The sequence below is a fragment of the Neopelma chrysocephalum genome, unplaced genomic scaffold (assembly GCF_003984885.1).
Source record: "Neopelma chrysocephalum unplaced genomic scaffold, ASM398488v2 Primary Assembly neopelma1_23, whole genome shotgun sequence".
Lineage (NCBI taxonomy): Eukaryota > Metazoa > Chordata > Aves > Passeriformes > Pipridae > Neopelma > Neopelma chrysocephalum.
This window is the reverse complement of record NW_020897691.1, coordinates 13,892,988-13,912,140: the sequence shown is the minus strand read 5'-3', so window position 1 is coordinate 13,912,140 and position 19,153 is coordinate 13,892,988. Positions and strand designations below refer to the sequence as shown.

Below are 19,153 nucleotides of genomic sequence, written 5' to 3'. Positions count from 1 at the left end.
TAAAACCAGAAGTGCTTTATTCCACCAGAGACTTTTTGGATGACTCCTGGGTTGTGTAAGCCAATGCCAGAGTTACTCCAATTATTTCAACTCTCTGTAGGGTTCAAACAGTGTCTGGAATTTCATTGCAGTTACTGTTTAAGAACCCTACAGAGCAACTAATTGGACAGGGCAGAGTGAAGTGTCAGTGGATATAGCTATAAAACAATAATAGAAATATTTGCAGTGTTTTTTCCCAGCTTTGAGATTCTTCTTTATATGCCAGTTTTTGAGTATACATTTCCTTGGATTGACTCACTATTCCTGCATCACTCATAATAGAGTCAAATTGAGGGGGGACAACCCTAAAAAGAAAAGATACTTTTTGTACAACTAACTAGGGCTTTTCCTCTGTATTGTTTACCTATTTTTTTTTGTTTCTTACTATATATTAAATATATATTTTCCTCCCCATCAGTAACCTAGATCACTTAACAGCTATAGATTAATGCAACTTAATTCCGAAGCAATGAAGGACCCGAAAAGGCTTGCAGGGCTACTCTTTCTGTTCTCACTGTAGGTGCTGAACACCATTTGCCAAAAAACTAATCTGAATGAGGTGTCATTCTGTACATTAAAAATGAGCTATCTAAGCAAATTGGTGAGATCAGAACATATATCTGTAGCAGCTCATGCTTATTTTCAAATGTGAAAACATTAATGAAGGTCAGAGGGACTGTGAAGAGGCATGAGCTAATAACTATTTAATGTTCTCTGTATTAGGGTAAGCTTGTGAACTTCTTTGTTCCACCTCAACCTTTAGAAGGAAATAAAAAGAAAAAAACAAAGGAAATGGAGCCTAAATTGAAGGAAAAAATACAATATCCCAGTAAGTATTTCTGATGACTTTTAAAATACATTTTGCTTTTGGCATTGACCACTGACTATGAGCTCAAGGTTACTCTTCACTTCTTCAGAATGAAATTATTCTTTTGCTGGGCACTGTCATGTGGGATTGCATGCTACAAACAAGTGATCCACAGTTAAAAGTAAAGTTAGCAATTCAGAACTCTGAGCTACAGAGGTCCATATAACTAAAGGTCTTTGTAAAAGAGTTTATGCATTTAACTGAAATACGCTATCTTTCTTACGCCTCAGTAAGAAAATGGAGTGACTTATTTCTATTACTGTCAAATATTGCCTTGGATTCACTGCAAAATAGCAATTTGCAGAGCTGCCTCAAGTCAAGCATTGGCAAAACTGCTGTCTGTCTTTGTTTTGCATTTTTTTAGATGAGCACTATGTTTAGAGTTCCCTTAATATGCATTCTCTGAGGTAACTTTCATTTTATCTGAGCTGTAAGTTGTTTTGCTTTGATTCTACATACAGGCTTACGAGTGATGATATTAACAGCTGTAAAAGAAATGAATGTGAAGAAAGGAGCATCCATCGTTGCAATATTTAAGTACATCAGTGCTATTTATAGGTATGACACACAGAGAAATAGACGGCTTCTCAAAAGAACTCTAGAGAAACTAATTGCAGAACATGTAGTAGAGCAAGTCAAAGGACATGGTCTGGCTGGGTCTTTCAAGCTGGGAAAGAATTACAAGGAACAGAAGAAGCGAGAAAGAACCAAAGAGCAGGTAAAATGTGCTGCCAGTTACATCAGTGTTGCAAAGACAGATCTTTTTTCTACTGATTGCATGCTACTTGGAGCTGTGTTGTGTGTGTGCACTAGTTCAGTGATGCTAACTTATTGGTAAAAACGAAGAAAACGGCAGCATTTGCTTTGACATTCATGAGTAAAGAAGCAGAAGTCATACATAGATCAAATTTGGTGCTGAAGTATTAACTACATCTGTCATAAATCTTGTAAAATAGTCGCATTGGAAGTTGCATTGTTCTTACTGTGAAGGTGTTTTTTAAACACTGGTAAACATTAACCAAATCCTCAAACTGGAAATTGATACAAAACTGTAATATATATGTCCTAATGTGTTTATATGTTAAAAAAAAAAAAAAAGATAAGAAAGTAATTTGGGTTGGAAGAGCCCTTAAAAATCATCTATTTTCCAACCCCTCCTGCCATGGGGACACCTTCCACTAAACAAGGTTGGCCAAAGCCCCATCCAACCTGGCCTGGAACACTGCCAGGGACTTCTCTGTGGAAGCTGTTCCAGTGTCTCACCACCCTCACGGTAAATAATTTCTTCCTAGTATCTAATCTAAACCTACTGTCTTTCAGATTAAGACTATTCCCCCTTATCCTGTCACTACACACTCTTGTAAATAGTCCCTTCAGGTACTGGAATGTTAAAATTAGGTCACCCTGTAGCCTTCTCTTCTTCAGGCTGAACAATTCCAATTTTCTTAGCATTTCTTCATTGGGAGAGGTGCTCCATCCCTCTAATCATCTTGGTGGCCCTTCTCTGGATTTGCTCCAGCAGGTGTATGACCTTCTTATATTGGAGTTCCCAGAGCTGGATGTAGTACTCCATGTGGGGTCTCACCTCAGTGGAGTGGAGGGGCAGATTCACCTCCCTTGCCCTGCTGGTCACACTGCTTTTGACTCAGCCCAGGATACGTTTGGCTTTCTGGGCTGCAGGTGCATATTGCCGGCTCATGTCCAGCCTCTCATCCACCAGCACCCGCAAGTCCTTCTGCCTCAGCCTGCTCTCGATCTGTTCATCCTCCAGCCTGTGTTGATACCAGGGGTTGTCCCGACCCACGTGCAGTAACTTGCATTTGATCTTGTTAAACCTCATGAGGTTCCCATAGGCCCACTTCTTGAACTTGTCCAGGTCCCTCCAGATGGCATCCTGTCCTTCAGGTGTGCCAACTGCACCACTCAGCTTGGTGTCATCTGCATGTTTGCTGAGGGTACACTAGATCCCTTTGTCTATGTCATTAATGGAAATATTAAATAGCACTGGTAGACATTAAACAACACTGGACAATTCTGTATGTAAAGTCTGACATTCTTGGTTAATTTTACTTTGTAGGTAGCAAAGACTTCAGAAAACACTCAGAAGAAGCAGCTGACTGATGCTAAAACTCAAACCAAAGAATCAAAAAATAGTGGTATCACATCTGAACACATCTGTAAAACTGCTTCACTGGTGGATATTGCCATGGAAGAACATGATTATTGTACAACTAGCAAAAATAACAAGAAATCTGAAGCAGATCATGAGAACTCTGTAAAAGAGAATAATGTTAAGCAGGAAACTGTCATCCCAAAATCTCCTGATTTGCATGGCAGCCTCCTTGTCTCCAATGACATGTGTAGTCATCCTGATTTTGATGTTTCTAAAACTACAGCTGATGTCCAGCAGGAAATCCCAAAGGTCCCGTCCTCACATTCCCAAGAACATGCTGACAGTAGTGTACAACATACCAGTTCTGTATTTCCATTTAATACCTCTGAATATCGTTTTGAATGCATCTGTGGTGAGCTTGGATTGGCTGACTACAAAGCTCGTGTGCAGTGCCTGAAATGCTACTTATGGCAGCATGCAGAATGTGTAAACTACAAAGAGGAAAACCTGAAGAGCAGGCCCTTCTACTGTCCCCATTGCCTTGTGGCAATGAAACCAGTTCCCACAGGAGCGACTCTGATAATTTCTCCAAGTTCTATTTGTCATCAGTGGGTAGATGAGATCAATAGGCACGTAAGATCATCTTCTCTTCGCGTTCTGGTAAGATTATATAGCTTCCTGTTCTGGAGAGTTATTTTATCAAAGCTCAGGGCTTCCTGTCAGACATTCTGCGTTACTTGAAGTTCAGAGGTCTGTTTGTCCTCTGTGTTTCTGCATTTCCTGCTGTAGACCTATGCTTTGGCATCACATGGTTCACTGGTGTCCCAGAAAGACTGTCTGCAATTAGTTTTTAATTTTTTTCCTTTTTAGTTGGTCACTGGGAGATAATACAGTGGACTAGGTAGGTATCTATAGAAAATGGAAGAAAATTTTGAGCAGTTGCAACAACAGGTGATTTCTGAGAGGAAAGGCTGTTTGAAAGACTACCAAGGAACTTAAAAAGGCCTGACTGTAGGTGTTTTGAGTGTTGTCTCACTGTACACTTGCACCTAAGCAACTCTCTGACTGTTGCTTCTCGTTTTGTTCTAGCTAAAAAATGTTTCAGTAGATAAAGAGCATAGTTTTGCATTTCTGGTTCTTGGGCTTTATGAAAGAAGTCTTGTGTCTTGGTGTTTACTGAAAACAGCATCCTTACAACTTGGGCATTGCCTCTATAACATCTGCTCTATTTATTTGGATGTTACTTATTTGGAGACCATGTATTATCCTTTTACTTTATTTCTAATAGCCCTGTCACTAAAATAAACCTTATTATACTTACAGTAAATAAGGCTATACAGGATTTTTTAATATATAGTTATCACAGTATTCAAGGGTAGCCATTGCCTTTTACTACCAATGTAGTCAAGTTTTGTCCTTCATATTTTTAGTAGTCAAGAACCTTTGTAATGATCTAGTGCTTTGAAAACCATAGATTCCATGTATTTTGAATAAAATAACAGTAGAAGTAGATTGATATAACTTTGTACCTTCAGCTGTTATGCATAGATGCCCAATGTATAAATGAATTCTAGGCCTCCGGTGCCATATATGTGATCAGTCTTATTAGATTTAGTGCATAAATGTGTAAAACTCACGTGGGTTTTCTAGGACCCAGTCCAAATTTTATACCAGCTTGGATGAAAATTGTCAGAAATATTTACATGGTAACAGTAAAATACTTTAAATACTGACTGTCACTGCTTGAAACTGTGTGACACCTTCGATTCTAAGTGATTGTTTTCATTTTCCTTTAACTACCAACTGTAAGCAAGACTTGTTTTCAGTGTTGCTTCAAAATGAAAATTTGGGGAGTTATTTTCTGTAGAGGTAAAACAAAGGTAGTGGAGGTGTTTAAAAATGTGGAGATGTTTAAAAGAACCAGTTTCCCATGTTAACAGCTTTTGCATTGCATGTGAAGTGTGCTTTTTACTCTTCCAACTGCCTACAACTCATGGGAAATTCTAATGGTTTTATGTAATAAACAAGAAATTAAAATTCATCAGTAGGTCTTGCTTTGTGACAGGTTGTCTTTTCCTGATGCTGTGAAAACAGCCAAACCTTGGCCAAGTTATAAACCTCCAGAAAATCTGTTAATAAATACTTGAAGAAATCATTAGACTTTGACAGCTGTTTATTTCTTCTTGTTTGCTTCAGTGAGCGTGCTCCTTTTGGTTTGTTTGTTTCTTTTTTCTTCCCCTCCCACCCTCCTTTCTCTCTCTTTTTTTTTCATGTGCAATGACCTGGTTGCACATGCTTTGTCGTTCCACTCTGGGGCTGAAAAGAAGGAACTTCTCTGCAGGTGTTTTTTTCAATTGACAGAAACACCACTGCCTTATGCACAAATGTAGAGAAAGATTATTACTGGAAGAAAAGGTATGATTAACAGTGAAGTCACGTGCTGATCATTAAGGGGTAAAGAGCAGTTATTTTAATTTTTGTATGCTTCTGAAAGGTTTTGGCTTAAAATTATGAGGGAAATAAAAGTACTTCTGATAATAGAACAAATGTCAGTATGAAAGGTTTATAAAAATATTCTGTTGGTGCACACGGATTGTTTCTTACTAGGGTATTCTTTTCATCTCATAAGTCTCCACAGAAATCCTTTTGTAGATAAAACTTTACTCAGAGTATCATTTCTAGTTATTATATATTTTGATGCATATCTCTGTCTTTGCCTAATCATCCATTAAATTTTTGTGGCAATGGGAACACAGGTAATGCATCTACAGTAAAGGAGAAAAGAAGACTAGACACGTAACTTACATAATGTTGTGCCATACAACATTACAGAATACTTAATCTCCAAGCAAATAACAACAAATTACAACAGATAACTGTTGAAGAAAATAACGAAGTCCTCTCTTCTTCAAAGGAGAAAAAATGTTTTGCAATGTTATAAATAATGATACATAAAACTTTTGCATCAGTGACTGTATTGTATTTATTATTATGCTACTTAGTATATGCATGCTTCTAGCAGTGTTGCTCATTAATATGAAACCATTCATAAAATCTGTACTCCTACACTAGCATGGTGAGAAATACATCTAAGCTGTACTGATATTTTGGCATTTTTATTAAAGTATCTCTGACGTTTTCATTTTTGCTATTTTGCTATTGAATATAAATCTATGTAGGTGTATCAAGGTGTGAAGAAGCATGGCTTTTTGCAGCCACACATGTTGGCAGAGCAAGAGGTGGTTATCACCACGTATGATGTCCTGCGCACTGAACTGAACTATGTGGACATCCCCCACAGCAACAGCGAAGATGGGCGCCGCTTCAGGAACCAGAAGCGGTACATGGCCATCCCAAGCCCCTTAGTAGCAGTAGAGTGGTGGAGGATCTGCCTCGATGAAGCACAAATGGTTGAATGCACTACTGCAAAGGTATGACATTCCTGGTCGTGTGTTTATTTAACTTGAAAAGGTTTTGACAAGTTTATTGTAAATAATACAGTAGATTTCCTCTCCCCCTCTTAATGTTCAGTGCACTCAAGTAATTTGTCCTTGTCGCTTGTTCTGTGGAAGTGAATTTTCTGTTGGAGATACTTACTATTAAATGGTTCTCCTGTTGGAATTTTGGCAGACTGTGAAGTTTATCTAGCTCAAAAACTACTTAACATATAATCTATACTGACAGTTTAAAGAACTAGATCATCGTGTTGTGTACGGCGTTTGATAGTTTCAAACAAGACACTAGCCTGTTCAGTGGTATGATTCAGAGGCATAGACATGTCCTTTGGGTCTAGAAGCTAAAATAGTCAGCAGTCTGTCTGCAAACTCAAGGGATACAGTCTGCAGGGGGAGTTTATTTTAATTAGTGTCTGTCCGGTCTTTTTGCCCAAGACAGAAAGACAAAAATGCTACTTACATAATGGCTTATGGGCTTTAGTTTTTTTTATTTTTTTTAAACATACATTTTCTTTTGCTATCTGTTTGGCTTCTGTGAACTCTTAATTGCACTTGATTACTCAGAAGAAGACATGGCTTTTATCAGTTCTCAGTTACCTTCAGAAAAGCTCCAAAATTTTATATACATTTTCATAATATATTGTACTGATGCTGCTTCTAATCTGCTAATGTTACATACTGAAAAGATGTTCAGACTTCTCAAAAATAAGGTCCACATGTTGTCAGACTGTGTTCTATGTTTTCCATTTCCTACCATTGGTTCTATTTCCTTTTACTAGGCTGCTGAAATGGCACTCCGTTTAAGTGGAATCAATCGCTGGTGTGTCAGTGGTACTCCTGTGCAGCGAGGATTAGAAGGTGAGATTTTATGTAGCAGTGTCATCTGTGGGATTTTCTTATGCTGATAATTAGGTAGTGCTTTGAAGCAGTTAGAACATCTGCTTGTTTTGCTTTGAATTGATTAGGTACTCTGACTTGGTAAAAACTTTAAGCATAAACTTTAAGCGTGTAATAAAACCATCAATACTTTTATCAATATAAAAATTGCAGAGCTGGAATCTTTTTGTCTCCCTTAGTTAGACAGATACTTTGGACAGCAGAGAAGCTGTATGTCCAACAGCTGATTCAAGTCTGTTTTTCAGTTTTCACTTAGCAGAGTGGTTAAATATTAACCCTTCTCTATTGCAGCTGTAGGTAGTCTGCTCTGGTTACAGAATCCTTTAAGCTGTCAAATACAGCAAGCAAAGCTGTATTTGCTTTTTGCATAGCCCCATATGAACTACTATGGGCATCAACTGCCATGAATATAAATTCTGGAAATCATGCTAAAGCTTATGAAACTGTTTTAAGTCCTTATGTAAGGACTTAATGAATTGAGATGTGTGAAGTAGGTAGCTGTATGTTAGCAGGTGTCATTTATTTTGTCATTTTTGTGAGGTCCTCAGTTTCTGTAGGCAGGCTTCAGAGAGATAGAAAAAAAGAAAGGGAACTGATTAACTTCTCTGTCTCCCTGTTCTCTGATTGATTTAGGAATATATAGTACAAGCTAAGACAGTGAGTTTTAAAGTGGATAAATCAGTGTATGCATTTGTGGACTGTTGTGTGGATAACAAATTACAAAAGTCAATATTGTAGATTAATTCATTATGGAATTGTGAATTAAATTTATAGATACACACAATAGTTATGAGAATATGTAGTTAATAAATCAAACCCTGTAGAAGGAACTGATAGATTTTATTGTCATGATTAATTTCTTCAAGTCCTTATGTGTGATAGTCTTGATTTAATAAATATCTGAAATGTCGTATTGTGCATAATACGTATTGACAGTCTCTCAGGCTATGTTAAGGCAGCCCCCATCACTTAGGGGATGAAAGCTGCTGACTCATTTCAGTCTGTGACACTGCTGCTGTAATACAGTTGGATAGGACCTCTGGGTAAACAATTGCTTCTTGCATAGAAATGATTCCCAGGATTTTATTTCCCCTGGTCTATTATGTATTTGGTGAATGTTGTGATGCTTTCAGCTGAATACAAAATTACCATAAACCTAACAGAAAAAGGAATGTAGCCACCAGATCTTTAGGAACTACAAGATACCATCACATCTCTGTTTTGGCACTGTCCGATTGCAGCATTTAAATGTTTACTTCTGTATTTTTCTGGTAAGATTTAGGCACAAGTTTAAAGTCAGAGTGTCCTTAAGTTTCATTCCAAAAAGTGATGGATTTCTGAATTAGGCAGAATTAGCAATTAAATTGTATTGTCTCAATTAGCAAGAAAACAATTAAAGTGTCTTTTGTTACTTCCTTATGTCTTAGCAGAGAAGTGAAAGTCTTCTGAATTGCAGCCCCTTCTAGATGGTGGGCAGCAAACAGTTGGTGCACAGCAGGCTGTGAAGTAATGATACTGAGCAATGTTGTTTTAGAAAATCCTGGCAGGCCCTGTTAACCATATGCAGTTATGTAATTTCTGCCTCTTGCCTCTGCTCTGAATAGGTTTAAATTTGTCGCTTTTTTCTGCTAAACTTGAAATTGGGAAAGTGTCTCACAAATAGCTATATTCTTGCAAGTTATGTGGAAATCAACAGCTAGCTAAAGGAGAGAACCCCCACCTTCCCCTACCCAGTCCCTTGCCTAAAATTAAATATTTTGATGAGCAAGTAACTGGAAAAGAAGTGCAGAAGATAATGACCAGAAAGTAGTTGTTTTATGCCTGGTAGCCTTTGTATGAAAGTTAATTTTTTGGAGGCATATTGTGAAGTGTTAAAACACAAACACTGTACTAAAACACTTTCTTTTCTTGGCAGATCTATATGGATTAGTCCTTTTTCTTGGAGTTGATCCTTACTGGGTCAAACATTGGTGGGACCAACTTTTATATCGACCTTATTGTAGGAAAAATCCCCGGCCTCTTTACAGTCTAATTGCGAAGATAATGTGGAGATCAGCGAAGAAGGATGTGATTGACCAAGTAACTAAGAGTTTTGAGTTTTAAAATTCCTGAACATCATTTATCAATAGTTTTATTTGCAAAATTACTTATTTTCTTCTTTAATTGCAGATTCAAATACCCCCTCAGACAGAAAATATACACTGGCTTCACTTCTCTCCTGTGGAGAGACACTTCTATCATCGCCAGCATGAGGTGTGCTGCCAGGATGCATTGGCAAAACTCAGGAAGATTTCAGACTGGACTCTTAAGCTTAGCAGCCTAGATAGAAGGACTGTGACTTCCATACTATACCCGTTGCTACGGCTGAGGCAGGCCTGCTGTCATCCACAAGCTGTTCGGGGAGAGTTCTTGCCATTACAGAAAAGGTGAATTTCTGTCATTTCTTAAATGACCTGCTTCATCCAGAGGAAAACTCTGATTGCCCCCAACAGTGCAAGATCTTGCACAGTTCTCATCTCAAGCCTAATTTTAGGCTTCTTTAATTAAATGTGCAAATATGGTACACCAAACTAATCTGACCTCAGAAGATGAATGGGTGCAGTAGGATTGTAAGTGTAATTCTTGCGTTAAAGAACATAGTACTGAGAGGCAATTTGATTCTCCAGTAGCATTTTAACCTTATGATGTTGATGGATACTGGGGTGTTCCAGGTGACAGGTTAAGTGTGAAACAAACCAGATTCTTCTTCAGTTTCAAATAAGCCCACTGATTTTCTTTTGTCTCTTACAAAATTCGTGTTCATGAATGAGAAAAATGAACAAAATGAATCAACAGAATAGAATAATTATTTAGTTCAGAGAAAATGTTAATGTGAGGTTGCAGAATTTTTAAATGTAGATCCAAACTTGAAAGTTGTACAAATGCTTTTTTCCTTTTTTTTTTTTTTGCATGCTTTCAAGCTCATCATCTTCACAAGTGCCCTCCAAGTATCAGTTTGGTCTCAGCATTTGTTAGACCAAAAGCATGTTGCTAGCCCTATTGCGAAATGTAGCTGCTACACTTTCAATCAATTAGAGGGAGGCTGTGAAAGAACAGGCTGTTTCCAGTCCAGACTCTGAGAGCATTGACTGGTTTTTTTTAAGCTACAGGCAGAGAAGAACTTAAACTTTTAGCACTGCCAGTGTTATTTCTACTGTGTCCTAGTCTTGTTCATCCATTCTATTCAATCTCTTTCTATGCTTTATGAAGTTTTGTGTCTTACTCCTTCCCTCTTCTCATACAAGGCATCTGTGGTGCCTAAGCACCTGAAACTGGCTTTGCGCCTACTTCAGCGGAGACGAATAGTTAGATGCCGTGCTTGTAGGACTTTCTGTCTAACAGTCTGCTAGTGTGGAAACAAGGGCTCAAATATAGGAGAAATTGATATTTCCACTCATACAAGATTATTTGCATTAAAATGAGCCAGTGTAGTATAAATGAAATGTGTAAACTGAGCAGAATATGCTGGGCACTTCTTAGTACTGTGTTGATTTTGGTAGAATGTTTGCACAGTGACAGCTGCATAGTAACTGTGGCGGAAAAACCAGCAATGAGAATTAAATCTTTCGTAAAATCACATGTACAAAGAAAGCACTATTTACATATCTTTTTTGTGAACCAAACTTGACTGCAGCAGTAGACATTCCCAGAATAGAGAGAAGATTTGACTCCTGGCTTTGGTTATATGTATGAAAATAATGAAGAAATTCACTGCTAGGGTTCTCCTAGTTTAACTGAGTAAAAAAGCTCTTCTTTTTGTCTTAATTGGTAGTCTCAGGCTGTATATCAAATTGCATATTTTATATTTACATCCTTCTGCTTTTTTAATTTTTCTTGAAACTGCCGATGGTTCTGAATATAAAAGGTAAGTAGCAATGGTGGAAGTATCAGTGTATGCAGGTGCTATGTGTATTTGCCATTACCTCTGCAGAATACACAAATAGTGATTATATTGATTTAAAGCCTGCTCTGGTATAACACAGTAGCATAAAGCCAAAAATCAGTTGCTGCAACTGGAACTATGTTGCAAAGAGGGTAAAATAAAGGCCTAGGAAAGTGTATCCTTCCAGCATAATTTGGGCACAGTCTGCGCGGGAGTTACATCACCTCTTAACTCTGTTCCACAGTGCTAAATGCCAAATAGTAAATGTTTCTCTAAAGGTGAATGAAGCTGAGGAGCAGAGTTTCAGGGGAGAAGGGTAGCGTCTGGTCTAACAGCAGTAGTTGGTCACAGAAGCAGCCTCAGGTCAGCTCTTGTAGGCTGTTGCTGCTGTTCACTCTCCTGTCTCTATCAGTCCTCTTTCTGCTTAGATTCTTTGTCCCGTGGCCTTACTCTAACCTATCCTTCATGCTTCCTTCTTCTTTTTCATTTCTGTTCCTGCTTCGCTCTCTTCCCTCTCTATTTCCTGTATTTTTATATTAAGTTAATTTTCTTCTGACTAAATTCCTTTCCTAATTTATAAAAATGACAAAAGTAGAAAAAGAAGTTTAAAGTTATTTTTGCTAATTTTCCCTGTTTTCATTTCACACATTTTTCCTCTTTACATTGTTACATCATGTGCTTTATGCATTTAGATTGGTAGCAGAGTGTAGAAATGTAGTCTCTCATAGCTGTTTTCATCTGAACAGCTTTTGGCAAAATGAGGTCTGATTTCTCTTGTTTCTAGTTCACACTGTAACAGAAAGATCAAAATATTTTTCCTTGTGAAAGATTATTTTACCTAGTTCTAATTTTCTTCTTGTTTATTTCTTTCTGTTCTTAGGGGATGTCAACCTCTCAACACAGTGAAGTTAGGGGAAAGCTCTAGCAGAAAGCAAGGCTGACAGCTAGGGATTTTTTAATAAGTAAATAAATATCAAAAAAACCATTGTACAGTATGTTGGATGCATGTAACCATCTTTTATGCTGCACAGCATGACAGTTTTATTTCTCTAGTATTGTGATTTTGTTTCAGATTTGAGACATTTGTTCTCCTTTTCAGCACCATGACCATGGAGGAACTGTTAGCATCTCTGCAAAAGAAATGTCGAACGGAGTGTGAAGAAGCTCACCGACAGCTGGTGTGTGCTCTTAATGGCTTAGCTGGTATCCATATCATTAAAGGTAAGATTGGATGGCTGTAATGCATCTGTGTGTACTGGGAGGATAAAAGAAGCCATACTTGTGTATTTGTACTTAACCTGCTTTTGTTTCATCAGTACTGCTTTCTGGGCTTACTTTGTGTCCCCTGCCATGCAAACTGCTATGCTGACTGTGGAATCCCTTCCCTGCTGCCTGCTCTACAGCTCTGTCAATGTAGATTTTGTCTGAATTATGAGGAAAAAAAACCTTTGAATGGGAAGCAAAAATAACTGTATTAATCTTGAATGTCATTAAACAAAATGAAAATAAATTGAAATTACTTAGTTATGAATGTGAAAAAATGCCTCTTTTCCAAGTTCTTCTAAAGTTGACAAGCTGTTTGAAATTTTCCAGCTCATGTTAAAATCTTCCTTCAGAGAGGAAAACCCACAAACTGCTTTTTCTGTTACTTGCCTTACAGAAAGACTACATTCAGATTCTCTAATCTGTAGTTAGTAATTATTAGATTTGAAATACTTCATTATGATTGCAGAATGTAGATAAGTGTTTCAGATAGAATTAAGTGCTTAAAAAGATTTATGTATAGATGAAACACTTCTAAAATACACTAGAAGCAAAAATTAAGCTTGGCTTGTTTTGAGAAGCAGATTGATGAAAATTTCATCTGGTGAGAAACAAAAAGCAGGACTGAGGCAGAGTTCTGGTCTGTAACTCCCTCCCCAGTATTAGTATTACACTCAGTCTTCTTTATCAGTGAGAAGGAAGCACACCTTACACATACATGAAGCCACAAATTTATTCTTCCTATAGTTGAAATCTTATAGGTCTAACTGTTATTAGTCCAGATCTAATTCTTACAGGCAAAAAAAGAGTAACAATCGCACTTAAGTGTTTATACTGCTTGTCCTGCTTTTATGCTCACCTTTCTACTTAAGCCCTTCTGGGTCCTGAAGTCAGTGCTTTCACAGAGGTGGTGGCAGTGCTATCACTAGTTGTCACTACCTTCATCAGGAGGAATAAGATGTTTGTGTTGATGGTTTCTTCCTCACACAAGGATCATTTTTATGTTTGCTAGCACACGTTTGCACCTTTCTCTTTCTTCACTGGTCTACAGCTCCGTGAAAACACCAAATTTAGTGTACATAATGCCTTTTATGAATGTTACATACTATTTCTTTGTTCTCTTTGTTGCCCCTAAAACCAGTTTTGTCCAGCTCTAAGCCTGCATTTCTTTGACTGTGGGTGAGTTGTTTATAGCCATGGCTTTCTTATTCACTGCCAAGCCTGTGCACCATCTCTTAGCATCCCATGGCTGTACCCTACACTGCATCCTATATCTTTACTTCTCAAGGCCTCTCCAATTGTTACTAGACCTGTATTTCCTTACACTGCATCATTGCGTTAGTTGTAAATATCTCATTTTACATGGAATAACTGCTTGTTACTGCTATCTATGTAAAACTGGGTTTGTAGCACACAAAGATAAACAAAAGTTTAAAAAAAAAATTAAAAATTAGCCATAAACACCTAGCGAATGACAGAAATTGCTATCTCAGCTAGGCCAAGTAAAACGTCCAGGTCAATCAAAATTCAAAGGAGGCCTGACAAGCTTCAAGCTTGAGGCCTTGCAAATTCAGCACATAGCTTTTGGCCTATTACTAGTAAGGGCAATTCTATACTGCAGGACTACACCCTTACAACTGGCAATACTTTCAATGTAAGAAGCAACAAATTTTGTTGACGTAAGATTTTTACACTTCCGGATATGGAGGAAGATGATTTTTTTTTTTTACTCTGTTATCTGTCTTTATACATTTCTTGTCCCTGTCCTTCACCATGTTTTAAGAGTCTCTAAGACTATTACTGCTAAGTAAATTTCCATCAATTGAGAAAAGAAAATTAAAATTTTTTTTCCTGCTTTTCCATATGCAGTTTCAATTTTGTTTTTCTTTTTTAATTTATATAATCTATTTTCTGAGAAGTGATTGTGATGTTGGTAGCTTACATTAGTAGTTATGCTCCCTGCATGTACTTAATCATTTCTGCATTTCTGAAGCGTGATACAACTTTCATTGTTTTCACTGGAACAGTGAATAATGTATTTGCAGTGCAAATTTAGCAATGCATCACTGCAGTGAGTTGTAGATGATTTTTTTTTAGTGCAACATGTGAGATTTTTTGGACTTGTGCAACCACAAATACATATTTTAAGATTAAGAGGTCTTACAGATCTTGCAGTCACAAAAGATATTTTATCTGGAAATTGCGTAGTTTTTGTAGAATATAATACCGTGTCTTTTACCATTTTTTTTGGGTGGTGGGAGGGGTGTGGAATGAATAGAAAAGATTTTCTTGAAGACAAGCACTTGTTATACAGACTCTCTGTAAACATCTTAGTATGTTTCAAGTGATGTAACTCTTGTTACATCAAGGTCAGTCATGGCTGCTTGTATATTTAAAAACCACACAGTATGTGTATGTTTTTGTTACTCTTTTTTTAATTCAGGAGAATATGCATTGGCTGCGGAGCTGTACAGAGAAGTATTAAGATCATCTGAAGAGCACAAGGAAAAGCTCAAAACAGATTCCTTACAAGTGAGTGAGCACTGAAATGTAAAAAGATGTAGTTAAGAACTGGAATACTTTAGATTTAACTTAACGGGTCAGTCTTTTTTTCTTCTCAGTGGTGTGCTGAATTATCATTTCAGCGTGCTGTCATGATCACAGTCTTTAGATAGGAATCTGTCCAGTGATTTAGGTAGGAATTGATCCAGTGACCTTCATGTTTGCTTTTTTTTTTGTAAAGGAAGAAAGATGCTATATTTCTAAAAACTTGCTTGTGAGTCTTCATGATATCCCTGAAGCAGTGTGTGATCTCCACCTGCTGTTCTGCAATAAACTTAACAAGCTGAATTCCTAGATCTGTGCATGTGACTGTGACTGCTCACATTAATGATGTTACGTTACAGCCAGCAAATACAGGATGCTGGGTTTGCTCTGAGAGTGATATTAATGTGCCAAATGATAGAGAATAATAAAATTGTTCCACTGCAGAAAATAAAAAGGCATCAAAACATGTAAAAGAATCAAAGTGAATTTTCTCTTCAGACATTTGTCTTCATGTATTTTGAATACTATATTAAAAATATGAACATATTTTATTGGTAAAAAAAGCAATGGTTCTCTAAGTAACATTTTCAGATTTCTTCAAGAAATATCAGTTCTAAATTGAACAAGATATTTAAAATGTTAATGACAGATAAATAAGAAGTAATCAGTTGTCTCTTTACTTGCTTTGCTAAATAAATTATTGTTTGATTATCTTGCATGTGATCATCTGATGTCTCTGTTACACTTCTTTGATTTTTCCTTCTCTTTTGTGACTTCCTGGTGGCTTTTTTCTATTATCATAGCCATATTAGCATAAACTTGTTAAGATACTCATAACAGGGTTGTTAATTAAACTGTTTTACTGGATTATGCAATCCAATAAAGCTTTCCCCCCTCCCCCTCAAAATACATGCTGCCTAATATTGCTTTGGTAATAAAACTTAACTTCTGTTGAGTGGTTCTCAGTTGTATAGGTTTAGCTCTTGAGGATAATGGCAAACCACTGCTGGCCATTCCTCTTCAGTGGCTAAGGTAGTAATAGGACGAAGATAGAGTGAATCCAGGAGATGAGAGGGATACAAGTTCAGATATAGTGGAGGTTATTAATAAGTCTGTGGGAGCAGGTAGAGGTCTGTGGAGGTAGAGGTCTGGTTTGGGATATGCAGCGTGAACCTAGGGAAGAGGAACAGAGTTGCCTTGTATTAATAATCAAGTTTATTTTTCCTAAAAATAAACAAAAAAGTCATGTTTTGTTCAGTCATCTTTTATTTCAGAATAGTGAAAATATGACAAATGACACTCTTGGGATCTGGTATTTTCCTTAAACTGTATTTTGCTGTAGATGGGGTAAGTGAATTGTGTCCTTAGAATATTCTAAAAGACATTTACAGAAGAATGTGCTCTGAGATAAATAATTTGTCTTCCATAATAGTCAAGGGCTGTTTTAATTAGTAGGGTGAGTATGGGAGAGTATTAGATGACCTGGTATCAAACTTGCTGCTGATTTACTTTTGAGATGTTGAAAGTCTTTAATTTCTTATTGTTTCCCGTCTCAGTAAAATGAGGAAAAGAATGTTTCTTTTCTTTATAAGGTACTTCCAGGTTAACAGAGAAAAAGTAAATCTTATTTTAAATGCATGCTAATTTTTTGCTGTAAGCTTTCATTGCTGTTCAAGCTTTTCCTGTCACAGATGTTGCAATGGATTTTTTTCATGATTGCTGTTGACTTTGTGTATATTTAGAGACTTCATTCTACACATAATTTGATGGAATTGTTGGCAAAGCACCCAGGAATTCCCCCAACTTTGCGTGATAGCCGACTTGCAGAAGAGGTAAGCAGAGTTTGTTTTTATATAAATACATTTTGAAGAGCACAGTTTTATTTTTTGTCCTTAAGTATTTTCTCTAACTAAGGAAATAACATTAAATGGCTTTAAAGTTAACTATGTACATTTCCCTTCAACTTGGTAAAATCATGAGTTGTTTAGAGTGTGAGATGAGAGCAGAAATGTCCAGTAAAATACTGCTGTTCTGAATGCTTGGTGGCCTCTGTTGTATGTTTTATGGAACTTTTAATAATTTTTCTCTCTAAAACGTTGCTTCCCCATGCCCACAATGTTCCTATGAAAATCACTTACATAGATGTTAACGATAAAGAATGTATCATCCTGAATTCTTCTGAGTCCTTTATTTCCTCACACTTTCTTTAGCTTTCCTCATTTTTAACTGCAAATAGTCAGAGTTTTCTCTAGGTGAAGTTTTTTATTTTTCTTGGGCCAGATGAGCAAGTCACTGTGTATCATTTCCTGTGTTCATTCGCCTGTTTGATTATATCCTTAATCTTAATTGGGAAATATCCGGCAAAATGGTGGGATTACTCTTCCCAACTAGTTACTTGTAGTGGACGTATGGACCACATTTGGAAAGGAATGTCATTATTGTGGCATTATTTGGGTTGAAAGGGACTTGGGATGTCACTAGCTGAATCTCCCCCTCAGAGTAGTGTCAACATTGATTTCTGACCGGGTATCTCAGGGCTTTATCTAGTTGGTCCATTAAAATCTCCAAGGAAAGAGATATCACAACTTAGCTGAGTAACCTGTTCAGCACTTCATAATTCTCATAGTAGGGAAAAAAATTCACACAGAACCTCCCATTTCAATTTATAGCAGTTGTACCTTGTTCACTTACCATGTACTTCAGTAAAATACCTGCCAATCTGGGTGGTTTCCTTCTGGCTGCTGCAAGGCTGTTCTTTAGTACCCTCTAAGCCTCTCTCCTTAAAGCTGCACAAGCCCAGTTCTTACAGCCTCTCCTGTTTTGCAGTGGTGATCAGTATCTGTCTTATTATTTGGATATCTTGTGAGATTTTATCATTTTTACACAAATTGTAGGTATGGGTAGCATTTTTTTTGTTTTAAGACTTGTTCTCTTAACTATTTAAAGTTTCTACCCACCTTCTTAGAAATAATATAGAAATATTGCCTGTTTTTTATTGACCTGTAATTCTAGAAATTTTCAAAATGTCACCTTCTCCTGGCATTGTTATAAAAAAGGGGATTGGAAAATTTGTATTTTTTTTATAAATATGAAGCAGAGGTGGTTTTTCATAGCTGTGTTTTGCCAGTAGCTCATCTAAACCCCCAAGAGTCCTGTCCACTCCAGGCAAACTGGGCTCTGTAACAACAATATAATTATCTTAATAGTAGCAAACAAAAAGAAGAAAGACTTAAACACATACTAAAATGCACTAAATTAAGGTACCTAGTGAAATCAGTATGAAATTATGAAAGATACATGTTACTTGTAAGTTGTTTGTTCATCAGTTTTTAAAATGTGATACTGGTTGCATGGTGGAGGCACTTGTATACTAAGAGGGGTTTTCACTGTCAGAAGTAATTTCTACATAATTCCTATGAAAAAATTATATTTGATGCACCTAAAAATAATGAAATTTAAGCCTTTCTTGTTATTTCATGACTAAGTTTTATGTGTAGACAAGTTCAATTGTCCTGTTCTCAAATTGTTCTGAGATCTTTTTATTGTTTGCTTATTCAGCACAATACATTTATTGTACAGATAAGTAAGAATAGTGAGTTAAATTCCAGTTCCCTTTCGTAATGCAGTGTATTCCTATTGTGTTGTTTGGGCTTGTCCAAAAGTGAAGTTTCATAGTTAGCATCTTTGTACCAATTTGTCTTCTCAAATGTTTTTTGGGCTTACTAATAAGTGCTAGATTCTAGAGGAAAAAAAATACTGCCAAATATTACAAACGAAAGTGGGTAGCACATAGGTAGCTAACCATTTTAAAATGTTTTGGTAGCTGGGGAGTTTTTACATTTTCCATTATTCCTCCTAAATATGATTTGTCTATAATTTAAGCTCTTATTTTCATACAGGCAGAACAACTTCGACAACATTATATGAGTAAATCCAATGCAGAAGTTGCAGAAGCCCATCAGGCCTTACAGCCAGTTCTTCAAACAATTCGGGAGCTCCAGAGAAAGGCAGGCACCTCTTAAATATTTTGTCTCTGAATTTTGAGATTT

General features: G+C 36.8%; 1 protein-coding gene across 5 annotated transcripts in view; it reads left to right on the top strand.

Annotated features, from left to right (window-relative positions):
• SHPRH (SNF2 histone linker PHD RING helicase) overlaps positions 1 to 19,153 on the top strand; it is a 53,255-nt gene that overhangs the window by 13,055 nt on the left and 21,047 nt on the right. For all 5 annotated transcript variants that reach the window (XM_027687502.1, XM_027687494.1, XM_027687476.1 and 2 more), the window contains 11 exons: positions 763 to 868; positions 1,369 to 1,625; positions 2,985 to 3,680; positions 6,200 to 6,451; positions 7,255 to 7,333; positions 9,288 to 9,451; positions 9,542 to 9,798; positions 12,394 to 12,515; positions 15,001 to 15,089; positions 16,847 to 16,936; positions 19,004 to 19,111. In XM_027687502.1, coding sequence (XP_027543303.1) covers positions 763 to 868; positions 1,369 to 1,625; positions 2,985 to 3,680; positions 6,200 to 6,451; positions 7,255 to 7,333; positions 9,288 to 9,451; positions 9,542 to 9,798; positions 12,394 to 12,515; positions 15,001 to 15,089; positions 16,847 to 16,936; positions 19,004 to 19,111 — 2,220 coding nt within the window. The remainder of the gene's footprint in view (positions 1 to 762; positions 869 to 1,368; positions 1,626 to 2,984; positions 3,681 to 6,199; positions 6,452 to 7,254; positions 7,334 to 9,287; positions 9,452 to 9,541; positions 9,799 to 12,393; positions 12,516 to 15,000; positions 15,090 to 16,846; positions 16,937 to 19,003; positions 19,112 to 19,153) is intronic.